General features: G+C 41.0%; 1 protein-coding gene across 1 annotated transcript; it reads right to left on the minus strand.

Moving 5' to 3' along the window:
- Window positions 1–1,263: 1,263 nt before the first annotated feature.
- On the minus strand, window positions 1,264–11,735 carry LOC131555205 (glutathione S-transferase-like). Its single transcript, XM_058801031.1, has 7 exons — window positions 11,677–11,735; window positions 7,276–7,392; window positions 6,544–6,595; window positions 3,287–3,419; window positions 2,834–2,975; window positions 1,692–1,823; window positions 1,264–1,549 (listed from the first exon to the last, which is right to left on the minus strand). Exons 2-7 carry the CDS (start codon window positions 7,360–7,362, stop codon window positions 1,427–1,429), a joined length of 669 nt encoding a protein of 222 aa, XP_058657014.1. The 5' UTR covers window positions 7,363–7,392; window positions 11,677–11,735; the 3' UTR covers window positions 1,264–1,426.
- Window positions 11,736–13,378: the final 1,643 nt, after the last annotated feature.

A 13,378-nucleotide genomic window follows, 5' to 3' on the forward strand; every position in this document is an offset into this window, starting at 1 on the left:
TCACAAACCCAAACCTCTCTTAGGAAACTTGTCTGGATTCACCATTTGTAGGCCTGCCCCTGATAAACTCTAGGAGACATCCCGAGTCTAGTGATCACCTGGTAGGGAAACATGAGTTCAAGCCTAAAAGTTAATGATAGTGTAGACAACTTAGGAAAACCCATCTCACCTAACTCTGTAGACATCTACATCTGGTTTAGCTGTCTAGTCTCTTTCCAATAGGTCCATACTCAGGAGGAATCCCTCAGCATGCTCTTCAGTTACAGCTGAACACTCAAAAATGATTGTGTCTCAACTGAGATAGTTAGAAGTTTTGATGAAGCCAGTCCCTTCAGCCTCCCCTTAGAGGCAGGGGAGAGGAGCACCCCCTTCAGAGGGTGATTTAATGCCAACATTGACATTTCTTGTTTGGTCACAAGTATCCATTGAGATTTCAGGCAACTAAGTTCAATATAGTCTGTCTCGTAACTTGACTTTCGGAAATGTCACTTCATTGAGGTATTTTGGGAAATATTATTCTTCTGTTTTCTCCCTCAGGTTCATTTTTCCATATTTTTTCTAATTTCTTTTTTTCTTCACTCATGTCATAGACTATTAAGCATCAGATCTGGTTACTGACAGTTGTTGGAACACAGTTTCCTTCTAAGCAGCAGCTTCTCTGTTGCATCAGGCCACTTCACAATGCTGTTTATTGTCTGCTGTAATATTTTTATTTGAAATTAAATGGACTGTGAGTATCTGTTGCTCTGTGTTCTGTCCCAAAGGTGTAGAAATAAACCCCCTCTGCCTTGCCACAGTCTGCAAAGCAGACTGCACCTTGCTTTCACAACACTTTGCTCTCAAGACGTAATATATTTGTAAGCACCTTGGGAGTAGCTGGTATGATCATTCAGGTTTGAAATACCTGATTTATAGACAAAAGTAATCAGTTTTGCAAAAACTTTACTGAGGGACCTTAAAAATCCAATTCACCCACAAGCTTCAAATTTGATAATGGAAATTTGAAATAACTTCTTTAAAGGGTAAGTGGTGCTGCAAGTCCTCTCTTTCTTCTCTTCCACAGCTCTTACTCTGAGCTTCTTTTAATGTAGAAAATATCTTCTCCAACAAGTTGTATTCTGCCAATACTAACACTGCATTGTTGTTTTTTATAAAATTAGTAAACTCCCAACCCTACAAATAGTTCTTTGCCTCCATACCCCTTTGTTTTCATGTTTTGCCAAGCATTTGATATCAATAAAGAAAAAGCTGCTGTCACATTGCCAGCGTAACAGAATGCTTTATTTCTGGTATGGGTTGCTTTGTTCCTCTAGTACTGGCTTTAACTAAAACAATACTAATTTGCTGAGCTTCCTTCTCGTTTGGTTTAGGGTTTGGGGTTGCTGCTCTCCCAGCATTTTGGGTCTCACCAAAGGTGGCAAGGCTTTCATTTCTTAAAAACCTTCAACACAGTTTCTACATAATGGGCATCTGGTGGGGGTTTCCTTGGGCTGCCAGGCTGCAGGAACTTCTTAATTGTAGGCATATTGCTCATTTTGGTTTTAAACACCTAAAAAAAAAATTAAATAATTAAAAAACAGAGCAAGAGAGGAATTCCAGCCACAAAAATGTGATTTACCCAGCATGGGGAGATGATTACTTCAGGACTGACCTCTAGCTCCTGAATACAGCATGCTCAGTAATTAAATTACCTGCAACTGAGGAAACCCTGAGAGCACATCAGGAACTTTCTCCTCCACTGCTAAAATGGCTTCCATTAGCTGAACATCTGCCCAGCTGAATTTGTTGCCCACAAGAAAGTCTTGGCCATGTTGTTTCAAAACCTGGAGAAGACAAGAAAACATGGGCTGCAGATGAGAGTGGGGCATATGGGCATCCTTGGCATCTAAACCTCACAGCACAGCTGCAGAGCTGAGCAGCAATTCTATCTGAAATTTCATGGTGGACTTTTCAGCTGAAGCTGAGCCTAAATTTCATTATTGCTGGGAAAAAAATGAAGTTTTGTTCATTTCGTGCTCTAGTACACAGACTACAAACTTTGGTCACTAAGTAATAATGAATGATGATGGGCACTAGGAACAGAAACAAAACCACATGCCTCAGTAGACTAGTAACAGTCCTAGAATTAAAAATAGGGACAATGGAGGAAGCAACAAGCAATTTAAGGAATTCATAGAACTCCCATTTAGATGTTTCATGTGAAGTGATGTCCAATGCTGATATCAAGAAGCAAACTTAGAAATGCAGAATTGCAACAACTAACTAAAGAAAATCCCTGCCTTTGGGAACAGACTATTTTAGTGCTAAGAACTTGTGTGATGTTCAGCCTTTATTATTGTTTTGCAAGAAAACTAGATCAATATTACAAAAGTGGGAAATATTGCCAGATGCATGAATCATATAGGTTGGGTTTATTGTTTTATAAATCTGTGACTGTAGTTTTACTAAAATACTCCTCTCTACAGGATTTGTGTACAAGGGATTTTTGCATTCCTCCAGTGAAACTTTTCCAAATGAAATTAAGTATGGCAGAGAGATGGACTTCAAACAAATATAAGCATAGACGTGCTCCTTCAAGAAAAATAATCACAAAACTTTTAGTGAAAAGTTTTTCTGTACAGCTGAGAACATGTTGCTTCACAGATATTCAAATACCACAGTCCTGACAACACAAGCAAACAAAGAGAGGAAAATGTGTTGCTGTATTTCCCCTTTTCTGATAGCCAAAAAAGCTGAGGATTGGGAACTGACCTACACTACAAACACATTCTTATTTTGCAGAAACTTTTTGGATAATTGCAAGTTTGATAGACACATACTTGCTGTCACTTACCTTTTCAAAGACTGGAAAGTACCTGTTAGTTGCTCTCTCCTTAATTGACTCAAGATTTTTCTCCTTTGCATCAGGTGGAGAGAAAGGAAACATCAAAATCATTTGCATCAGATCTGATATTCCCTCCACATACATGTCAATCCTATTGGTCAGGAGAAGATGGGAGAAAAAAGCACATAAGTTATTTCATCTGTTTTCCAATTAACTAAGTCAACTTACAGGAATTTTATATCACCAATATAGTGCCAATTTTCACAGCCATGAATGAAACCTGAATATTTTTCTAAAAGAAAAGAAGCCTGTTTCTGATAGGAGCATTTCAGAAGCAGTGGTTAAATCTTATTGTTAGCCTTTTTGATGCCTTTATATGGGATTTACAGGATTGAATTTGGCTTATATAATGTAGCTATCAAATAACAGACTGCTGTGTTAGTGGTAGGAGCTGTTACATACAGGGCTCTCTCCTTCAAGTCTTTCCCATAGAGATTGTATTTCCCTGCTATGTAGCTCATGATGGCTCTGGTCTGCACCATCTTCATCCCATCGATCTCAACCAGGGGAACTTGCTGGAAGAGCAGGAATCCATCTAGGGTGGAGAGGTGAAGGAAAGCCTGTTAGTTCCTCCTGCAAGGTGTACAGGAGAGTGAGACACTGAGCACATTTCTCTTGCAGTGTAGGAGACCACTGATGTCCTGCTCCAACTGTACAACTCACACGACAACTAACATTGTGGGGAAGATAAAACAGCCTGCATCACACTCCTGTAGCAAAGTCACCACAGCACAGCTGGTCCCTGGGCTTGACAGCATTGACAGAGCTTCACTGGCTGGTGGAAGTTGGCCCTGCCTGCACCTCTGCACTTCTGGAGCCTGCCTCATGCTGGCAGGAAAAGCCTGAACCAGCACTTCCAACCCAAGGAATAGGAGGAGAATGAAGATACCTAGTAAATCTGAACTTTAAAAAAATCCAATTCTTTTGAATGCAGATCAATTCACTGACAGGGACATACATGGGCAGTACTGCAGCAAGACCAAGCTGCAGGAATACAGGAAAGGGTCAGGCCACTTTAAACATCCTGAAGCTACAGAGCTAAAGGAGAGCCTGTGACAGCTGTTGGTGTTTGAATAAGTTTCACACAGTCACTTCAGGACCAGAGTTTGAGTGTCCCCATAGATTTTACAGGCCTAGTCTCAGTGCCATTCTACAGCAATTTAGGCCTATATAGAAACATCTTTACAGTCCCATTTTCTGCTGGTGCTGGTAGGAGCAATTGTCTGAGCTTTCAGTGAGACAGTTCTGAGAGCTAAGTACACACAGAGATTTAGCATTGCAAAGTCAGTCTATTCTAGACCAGTTTTCTGCTGGACTAATTCACTGTTTTTGGAGACACTCCCTCTTCCATCTACACACTAATGGTATCTAGAGAACAATCTGCCCTGTTTATAATCACAGCAGAACTCCAGAACAAAATAGGCAGCAGCCACTTGCATTGCTCAAAGTCAATCATTTCTTTTAATTGCTCAATTTATATCTGTTTGGTGAATCCTTCTTTCAGATAGGAAGGTTCATTTCAACAGGCACATCTGCCTGCCTTTTTCTCCAAAGCTGTTAAAATAACTTGCTGGGCTAGAATTAATATTCTTCACTCATTCTACATTATTAATTTACAGTTGAAATTCAAAGAGTAGTTATCTCTGCAGCAACAAATAGCTTGTATTTGCATCTTGTAAACATTCAGAGAAAGATCATGTGTGTTCTTGTCTTTCCAGAACACATCTCTGCACCTTAAGGAAGAAACATTACTTGGTACCCATCTAGGGAGCAATAGAATAGGAAAACTAATAGATCCGGAAGAATATTTTTCAGCAGAAATATGTGAAGTGAAAAATATAATTTGTCTTTCTGGCCCTTGACAAAAAGCAATGCAGCAAATATGCCTGAATACACCATTTGTTTCTTATATACAGAAAAGAGGAGTCCCTCTTAAAATCAGTAGTGGACTGCCTCTCCTCCCTCATTTTGTAGGGAGAACTGCTTCACAGCACAGAATACATATACAGAATTAAAAGGAGCTTACCAGTAATTCCAGGGATTGGGCTGTGCTCTCCAAAGGTGGTCTGTGTAGCACACATTAAAAAACAATCACCTGCTATTTGTAACCAAGCAGCAGAGCTCACTGATACCCAGGTACCACCTGGGCAATCTTTGGCTGCACAGATTGAGCAGGTTAGTGATCCCACAGGCCAAGAGGTACAGGTCTGCACAGGCCAAGGGTATTTAACTCTCTGCCTCCAAAAGAGCTGTCTCTCTGCAAGCTGCCTGTTGGGAACAATGCCACCACTGCTGGGGCATTGCCTGGAGGATCATCAGCTGGCACAGGCAAAAGTCATGCCTGGGCCAGTCTAATGATGTAGTAGTGTCTAAACACAGGAAACTGTCAAAAATCATATTGGTAGGGAGAGAAAAAAAGTTTAAGGGAGAAGTAATGTAGAGTTCCTCCTGTTGAGTCCTGCCCTGCACAACTGGCAACATTCCAGAGGCCCCTTTATCAGGATGACTAATTTATCTATCTTTCTTCAACCCATTCTATTGAACCACACCTTTTTCTTTGTGTTCTCACCATCTTAAGCTCAATATATAGACATAAAATGCTTGATCTTCCTTATAAAACTTCCCTAGCCTTTTCAAAACCATTTAATTCTTCTCTCTGGATATCAATAAGCTCAGATACAATCCTGGTTACAGTATCACTCTTTCTAGATAACCCACTCTTGTGAAGGATATAGAGATTTGGGCTTTCAGCACCTGTGCTCTTACATTTGGAGCTATAATTGGTTTGTGTACACTACACTGTCCTCCCACATTGTGAGAGTCCCAGCAATCTGGACCTGCAAATTTAATTCTTATCTACTTGATACCACTTCTATCTTATTTTTGTTCAATTTAGTTTTCCCTGACCGAATTTCTTGAGACACAGCTTTTTCTTTCTGAGCTCAGCCACAATGCAGGCAAGACCTCTTCCAAGCCTCCTTGTATGGCTTGGCAAGCCCAGCCTGCTCCGAGGTTTTTCTCACTCGTCTTGGGCAGCAGGTAAACTGTGGGGCACATGCACTCTCTGCTGCTCCTCACTGTCCCAACTCCTTCTCCATTCTGGCAGGAAGGTCTTCTCTTTCCAGGGTGTCTGTAGAGGGGTTCACTGCTGGATTTCTTCTGACCAGATATCAAGAGCAGTGGCTAGGGGTTTGCACTGGTGTGCGGGAAGAACTGGTCTTGCTCCCAAGGCTGGCATGAAGCCTTTGTGGCATGCTGCTTTGACCACGCCAGGCTTTCCACAGGTCTCCCTGCTGGCTCCATGCTTTTTAACTAGGAGAAGCTTCACACCTCAGGCTCAGGAAGTTCTATTTGCCCTGGACCAAAATTGTGCCAGGTACCATGCTAAAACTTCAACAGCATAGGTAAGTAAGTTGTATTAAGTAGAAGTGTTTGCCTGTTTAATGTACTAGAATAAACACAATCACAGAAGCTCTGGCTTTTAGCTTATACCAGTTATTTGGCACTGGAAATAGCAGGTTTCTCAAAGCTAATATTGCACTATTCAAGGTGTTCACCCAGAAGTTTCCACTGGTTCAAGTAAATTATTTCAAACCATAAGTTTAGCTAGGCTGGACAATTATTTTGAAGGACTAAGTCTTAGGTGTTAGGAATCTTACCTTTGATTAACTTCTCATACTGCTCTTTTGTTTCCAAATAAACTTCTTCAAACTGAAAAAGGAGTGAGAATTGTGTCAAGCTGCTGTATTTGGACATTTTTCTTCTGTTAAGTGATAGCACATAACCATGCCCAGAATTACTGAGTCAAGCAAAAGGTAATGGGCCAGATCTGCAGCTGCACTGTTTAGGTGCAGATGTCCCAAGGATCCCTCACACACCCTGGCAGCTGATGGGGAGCAGAAGGAGGGCCTGGACACTTCTGCATCAGTGCACTGATTCAGAAATAACTGAAGACCAAGCTCAAACAGTGTGCAGGAATCTACAGAAACAAGACAGGTTGGAGCCAGTGCCAAGGGAAACACATTGCACATCAAATATTTCTAACCCCACCCCAGCATACACACATTGCAACTGCAAACTTAATAAGACTGCTAGCACAACTAGATAACTTATGATTAATAAAGGCCCTTTAAATAAATCCCCATTTTATCCCCTTACGATTAATTACATCAGGAGATTGCTACTACTTCTAATAAACTCTAAATGCCACTGAGTTTGCATCCCAAGTATCAACCATGGAACAAGGTACTTACAAATGTGCAGTGCTACTGGACAAAAGAATTTAGCCACCCTCATGCAGCTTTTATTTGCCACATGCATGTTAAATTGTCCCCAACTGAGGAAAGTAGAGAACACCAGTCTGTAACACTCTACTGGAAATGTCAACCAACCTCCACACCAGCTGCTGCCAACAGCCATCGTATGGGCTCCATCCGGCCCCTTCCATTCAAGTAGGTAAGCCTGGGCTTCCCTGACATGATCCTGAGCTCCTGGTTCCCTGAAAGATACTAAGCACAAAACAGTATCTCATAAAACTGGTGTTTTAAGCACCGTTATTTTGAGAGGAGATGCACCTTTTATTCTTGCTATACCTGTTGGAGCTTAAATTTCATTTGGTTCAAAACATAAAATGAGAGACAGGCCAGTGTCACCACACAGCCAGTGCTAGGAAAGGAAAGATGTGTGAATCTGTAAAGCCTTCCCCAGTGCTGCCAGGGAGGTTTCTTATGACTGTAAGCAAACACAGACCTGTTTAAACAAGTGATATGAGTCCCTAGCTACAGGGGCAACACTGCTGTATGAAGACAATTATATAAAGCTACTGAAAATCCTGCCACATCCTCAGGGAATTACTCACCTAACCTCATTGCCCATCATCATAATTGAAAAGAAAAGGAAAACATGTTTTACCAGTAGGCTGAAATTTGTCTAGCTTTGTTTGCCATACGTGCATTTTGCAGCTTCATAGGCAGTCCATTTCTTTCCTCAAATAGGGGTAAATGAATTGTTGATATTCCCTTTATTCCATGAAACAGGATGAGCTTCCTTGGCCATCTTCCTGTAGCCAGCTGCATTGCTACAGCCCATTTCCTTGCTGTATATGGAGGTGTCCCTCAAAGCCAGATGTGGAACCTAGCTGCATTGGCTCCCTGTGGTCTGAGAAGTATCCCCTGGGCACGGGGGCCCTGTGTTTCCAGGGGCACTGGCACATGGAGGCTGTCACTGCTGTGCTGTACCCGCACCTCTCCCAGAGCACGGCAGAGACAGCGTGTTCGTACCGCGCTGCTGCATACCCGGGGCAAGCAGCTGGATGGCAGTGCTCAGATGTCAGCATGAGCACTTCCACAGCCAGGCCTTCATTGCTCTGTGCTTCGTGCCTTAATTACTGAAAGAACACAAATAGCATTCCCCTTCAAAGATGTTTGTATCATACATTGATTATCAGAAGGAACAAAACCCTTTAAAACAGATCTTCTAATCATATCCTAATGGCTCAGAGTGCCTTACTTAATAAAATTTCCAGATGACTCCAGTTTTCCCCAGAGTTAAAGCCAAAGCTGCAGCATTACATCTGTGACACCTTGCATCCACTTGACATTTTCTATTTGAATCAGGCCTAGTACACTCCAGTGGTATGTTTTCTTCAAGCCACAGCGCTTTGTAGATGTACTTAAAACAAAGTACATTTGGAACATATTTTGCCCAAACTTCACCTAAATAAAAAACAAGATTGAGAGTTCCCCCTTGAGCAATTCCAGTAAGAACCAAGTCATGCTACTAAAATAAATAGGGATATTTGGGGTAATTTAATAAACATAATCCAAATACACATGATGGAAAAAAAGTATGTTCAGTTTTAAAGTGCGAATAGCTGTTCCTAATTACAATGTCTGGCTCTAGGGACAGTGTTTTATTCGTTTCTGCATCTTGTGTGATGCAGAAACTACTTTTCACTGTAGGGCAGCTTATCAATATAGTTCACAACAACTAGCTAGTGCTTCTTTCATTATCACATTTTTCAGCTTCGTTGCATCTCTATCATGTCAACACACATTGCCCCAACTTGTAACGCACAGAAACTTACAGTAAATAAGACCTTTCCTTTAACTAAAAAAGCCAATGACTGAAATAACAAGTATATGAACCTCAATCCTCCTGGAAACATTATCTTTTGTTTGCAGAAGAAGAGTATGAGTAAGAAGCCTCAGGTATCATTTTACCATTTCACATGAACAAGAGATTTTATGTGGCATTAAATTATGTGAGAAGAACAATGACAAACATAGAATTGAATTTTGCCATAAGATTTTTTTTTAAACTAAAAAAACTCTGTCAGCTCTGAGTGGATTTTACCTACCTTAAGCTTCCAACACAGAAAAAAAAAACCCCAACAAAAACAAACAAACAAACCCACCAACAAGAAAAAAAACCCCACAAACAAACTAAAAAACAAAACCAAACAAAAAAACCCTCTTGCATTTTGGTTAAAAGTCGCCTTAACCTTTAGATTTGCTGAATGCATCTCCACTGACTATACAGGAGCTGACACCTGTAGCTCACATACAGGCAGCTACTTTCAGTTCATGGGTCTGGACCTGAGTCCTGTCTGGTGGGCTCAGATTAGTTGCTTATTCCCCTGTGAGTACTGACACCTGAGATTCCCAAAGATCAGAAGATACAACTCTCAACTAACTAGAGACTTGGCAACTTCTACGTTAAAAAAGCAAACCTATTCATCCAGACTCTCAACACTTTTTTTTCATTTATTTGGGGAAAGATACAGCCTACAAAGCCAAGGCCTCAGGATTTCACTCAGACCTCCGCTATTTTTCTAGTTTTACTAAGAGACTTTCAGGATGTACTGTTTAAAAAAGTTGATCAATTTTTGATAGAATAATTTGATACTTTATTAGTAGCCAAGTAATCTTGTATAGCTGTCACCCATTCCTCATTGTTTGCCTTAATTAAAAATGGTCATTGGGCCTTTCTATATAAGTTACAATTTGTGTAAGGGAAGTACAGAATATGTGTGCAACATTCAGCAAGATGAGTAGCTATTATCTGAAAATCATATTAAAACAATTCAAAACATTCCAAGACCAGGTATTAAAACTAACACTGTTCAGAAGTTGTAGGATTCTGCCAGTGCCAGACAGCTCTTCCAAGGAAATAGGAAAACCCCTGATACTGATAACCTAAGGTGATGAAGGACCCACTCACTGGGCAACACACAAGGCTGCGTGTTGAAGATTTTGAAGCTAGCTGCAGTTGTCCTGGGACTGCCACACTGTGGTAAATCATTCACCTTGTTTGCACGAGAAGGTCAAGAAACAGTCTCTGGGATAGTAACTGACATGCCAAATCCCACTACACTACTCCTTCCACCTGGGAAAGGAATGACATCACAGCTGTGCAGTAACCAGCCATAAACCCTAAAAGGCTCAAGCAGATGTAACAGATGTGCTGTTTCTAAATACCAATCTGGAATTGTTATTTGTGGGTGGTCACATTACTATTAACCTGGAGTACAGGTTATTGACTAACTACTGAGAATGAAGCAGCAGAAACTCCACCACTCAGTCCAAAGCTGAGCACACAAGCAGCTGAATAAATTGCATTAACAAAGATCTATAAGCTGCTCTGAGTCTGTAAATATTTATGCTGATTCTCAGTATGCATTTGGAGTGTGCTGTGCCAGTGGGCAGCTATGGAAGCTGTGTGGATTTATGACTTCTTGTGGAAGAAATTATCAAATGCTCCATGAATGACTGAACTGTTAAAGTTCTACAGTTGTCACAGAAATGCATTATCATTCATCAGCCTGACCATATGGCAGGAGGACAAAAAAAAGAGATAGGAAATGGTCTAACATATACTGTATAACAACAGTACAAACCACCAGGCTTACAAGTAGTCCATGATATGAACTGGTGTTTCTTGCTCCTGAAAAGCTAGGTCTGACCTCTCCTGCTGAAGAAAATTGACTCTTGCAAAAGGTACAAATGGCCACATGTCCAGGGACTGTTGAGAACAGGCATGGAAACCCTTCTAATTTTAATTAAGTAGTATCTGATCCCTATAGCCAAAACACTACTCAGGACATGTGGGGACTACTGCACTAACCCAGACACTGCTGAAGAATTGGTTCATGTCATGAACTTATGCTGCAGTACAATAAATAATTGCATCTTGCATACACTGCCCTGACATCTAGCAAAAGCCTCGACACAAAATTTGACTACATACAATTTTTTTAGTTGTTTTTGTCTAAAATCCATATTTCTATCCCATTTCCTACTGCCTTGTAAGCCTCAGTAACATGCCTGTCCAGAATTTCTGTAAGCACACATCTCAGGGACGCAAGAACAGTTTAAGAGATCATCATCTTCCAAAACCAGGAGCACTCAGCATGAAGTGCTGTTTAGCCTTGGAGCTGAGATTAGTCCAGCATATCCCATGGACCAGCTCTCCTGCTCAAACCCAGAAGAAATAACACAGTGCTCGAGACTTGCACTTTGTCCTCTCAGTTGTTTCATGGCTGCCTTTGTCAGCTCTAGACTGCACCACAGAATTAATTTCCTGATTAAAACACACCTTTCTCTGGCATTTTCTCTCCTGCAGCTTCCACTGGTGAATAACTCTCAAGCAATTTTTAGTCTACCTGGCACACAGACCAACTAAGGAAAGCAGAGAATTTACATTAGACCAGCAGATGCCCTAAAAAACTTAGTTGTGTCACATTAAAATAGTCATGCAAACACTTTAAGAAAAAGGAATTTTTAAGTTCTTACCTTCTGACCTTAACTCAGACTCCACCCAGCAGAGGCAGGTTCCCCAGGGCTGTTTAAACTCTGCAGCTTGGGGGAGTTTCCAGCCATACCCAATAAGAGAAAAAAGCCTTCCAATGCTCTTAAACTGACACTATCCAGTTTAAAGAGGTATGGGTCTGAAAACTGACACCCAAGCAGAGACAGTCTTTGTTTGCTGATTTGACTACACCATGACACCAACCTCACAGTTTCTAAGGTAGCCATCTATTCTAACTGTTCTCTTGGAATTCTGGGGGCATTTTACCCAAATACAAGAGCAAGACATTTGAAAACACTGAGAAAATTATAGATGTTTCCTGGGTCATATTTAAGGTAATAGTAATCATTTAAAGAAAAACCACTAAAGTTTCTAGGCTTATTTAATTATTTGGCAGGTCTTTATTTTTGCTGCTGTATGGCATAGAGAAGTTACTCAAAGTATGGAATAATAGGGCCCAATTACTTTGAAATACAGTATCAAGCTTACTTGATATAGAAAATGGACGAGCAGTTTATGTCACAACCCACCCTATGTCTCAAGGCAATAGCACTAATTTTTGAAATTGAATGTACATGGCTAACACTCAAAGATTAAATAAATGATAATTTTCTTACCCATGAGAAGTAATTGTTTCAGCTTTTCTATCTGTATTTCAGCTAAAAATCCCAAAACTGAAAGTGGATGTGAACAGACACAAGGATAGCACAGCAAATGGAAAATGGGATTTGGGTGCCAAGATAAGGTTCTTTCCTCTAGCACAGACCCACATGTGATGTTGGGCATTGCTTTACACCCCTGCAGCAAACATCAGTACAATTAATCTGATGATCTGTTCATAGAACCCACACTGCTATCAAAATTGTATTTGTCTGTCTACAGCCATGGCTCTACTAACACAGCACCTCACTATGGGGAATCTCAGGACAAAAGTCTCCAGGTAACATTTTCCTCTCAGGTTGAGTTTTGTAATGGTTTTTCTGTCTGGTAATTGCTCACAGTTTCTTCAGAGGATGCACTTCCCTTAGAGGCTTCCTGCAAATTTGTAATTTATGTGCTTCAGAGGTTGATGCTGTCAGCAAAACCCAACTGTATAGTGGTTCTTTACACTTTGCCTACTTCTAACTCTCTCATAAGTTCATAGTATACTGAGTAAAGCATGACATTAAATGCATGTGTCTGTATTTTGTCTATGTCAAACCCAGTTACTAGCAGGCTACCCTAGAGAAAATTCCTAAATATGGATCAGAAGTCCAGCAGAGGCCCAGAACAATCCCCAGCCGGCAGAATAGGTACCCTGTTTTGGACTACCTGAACATTATGTAAATGCATGCTCTACCACGCACGGGCACGGTGATCCCCGTGTAATACAGATGTGGCTCCAGTAGGAATGCAGCACACACAGAAATAGCTGAGTAGGAAAGGAGCATTTGTTCATACCTATCCAGTACTGAATCAAGATTAATCTAGTCCTGTTTTTGAGGTGTTTAATATCAGCATGCACCTGAGTGTGTGGAACAGACACCACAGAAGAGCATGCATGTAACTGTAGCTCTGCAGTCGCAAAAGCTGCCAAGGACAGCAGTAGGCTTGGTGGCAAAGAGTGGGAGGGAGAGGTCCCTAATTTAAGGGTCAGGGATGACTGAGTGGTCAAGCAAAGCATTCTGATACTTTTTGGATTTGCTG

This window comes from Ammospiza caudacuta, chromosome 3 (genome assembly GCF_027887145.1).
Source record: "Ammospiza caudacuta isolate bAmmCau1 chromosome 3, bAmmCau1.pri, whole genome shotgun sequence".
In the NCBI taxonomy this organism is placed as follows: Eukaryota; Metazoa; Chordata; class Aves; order Passeriformes; family Passerellidae; genus Ammospiza; species Ammospiza caudacuta.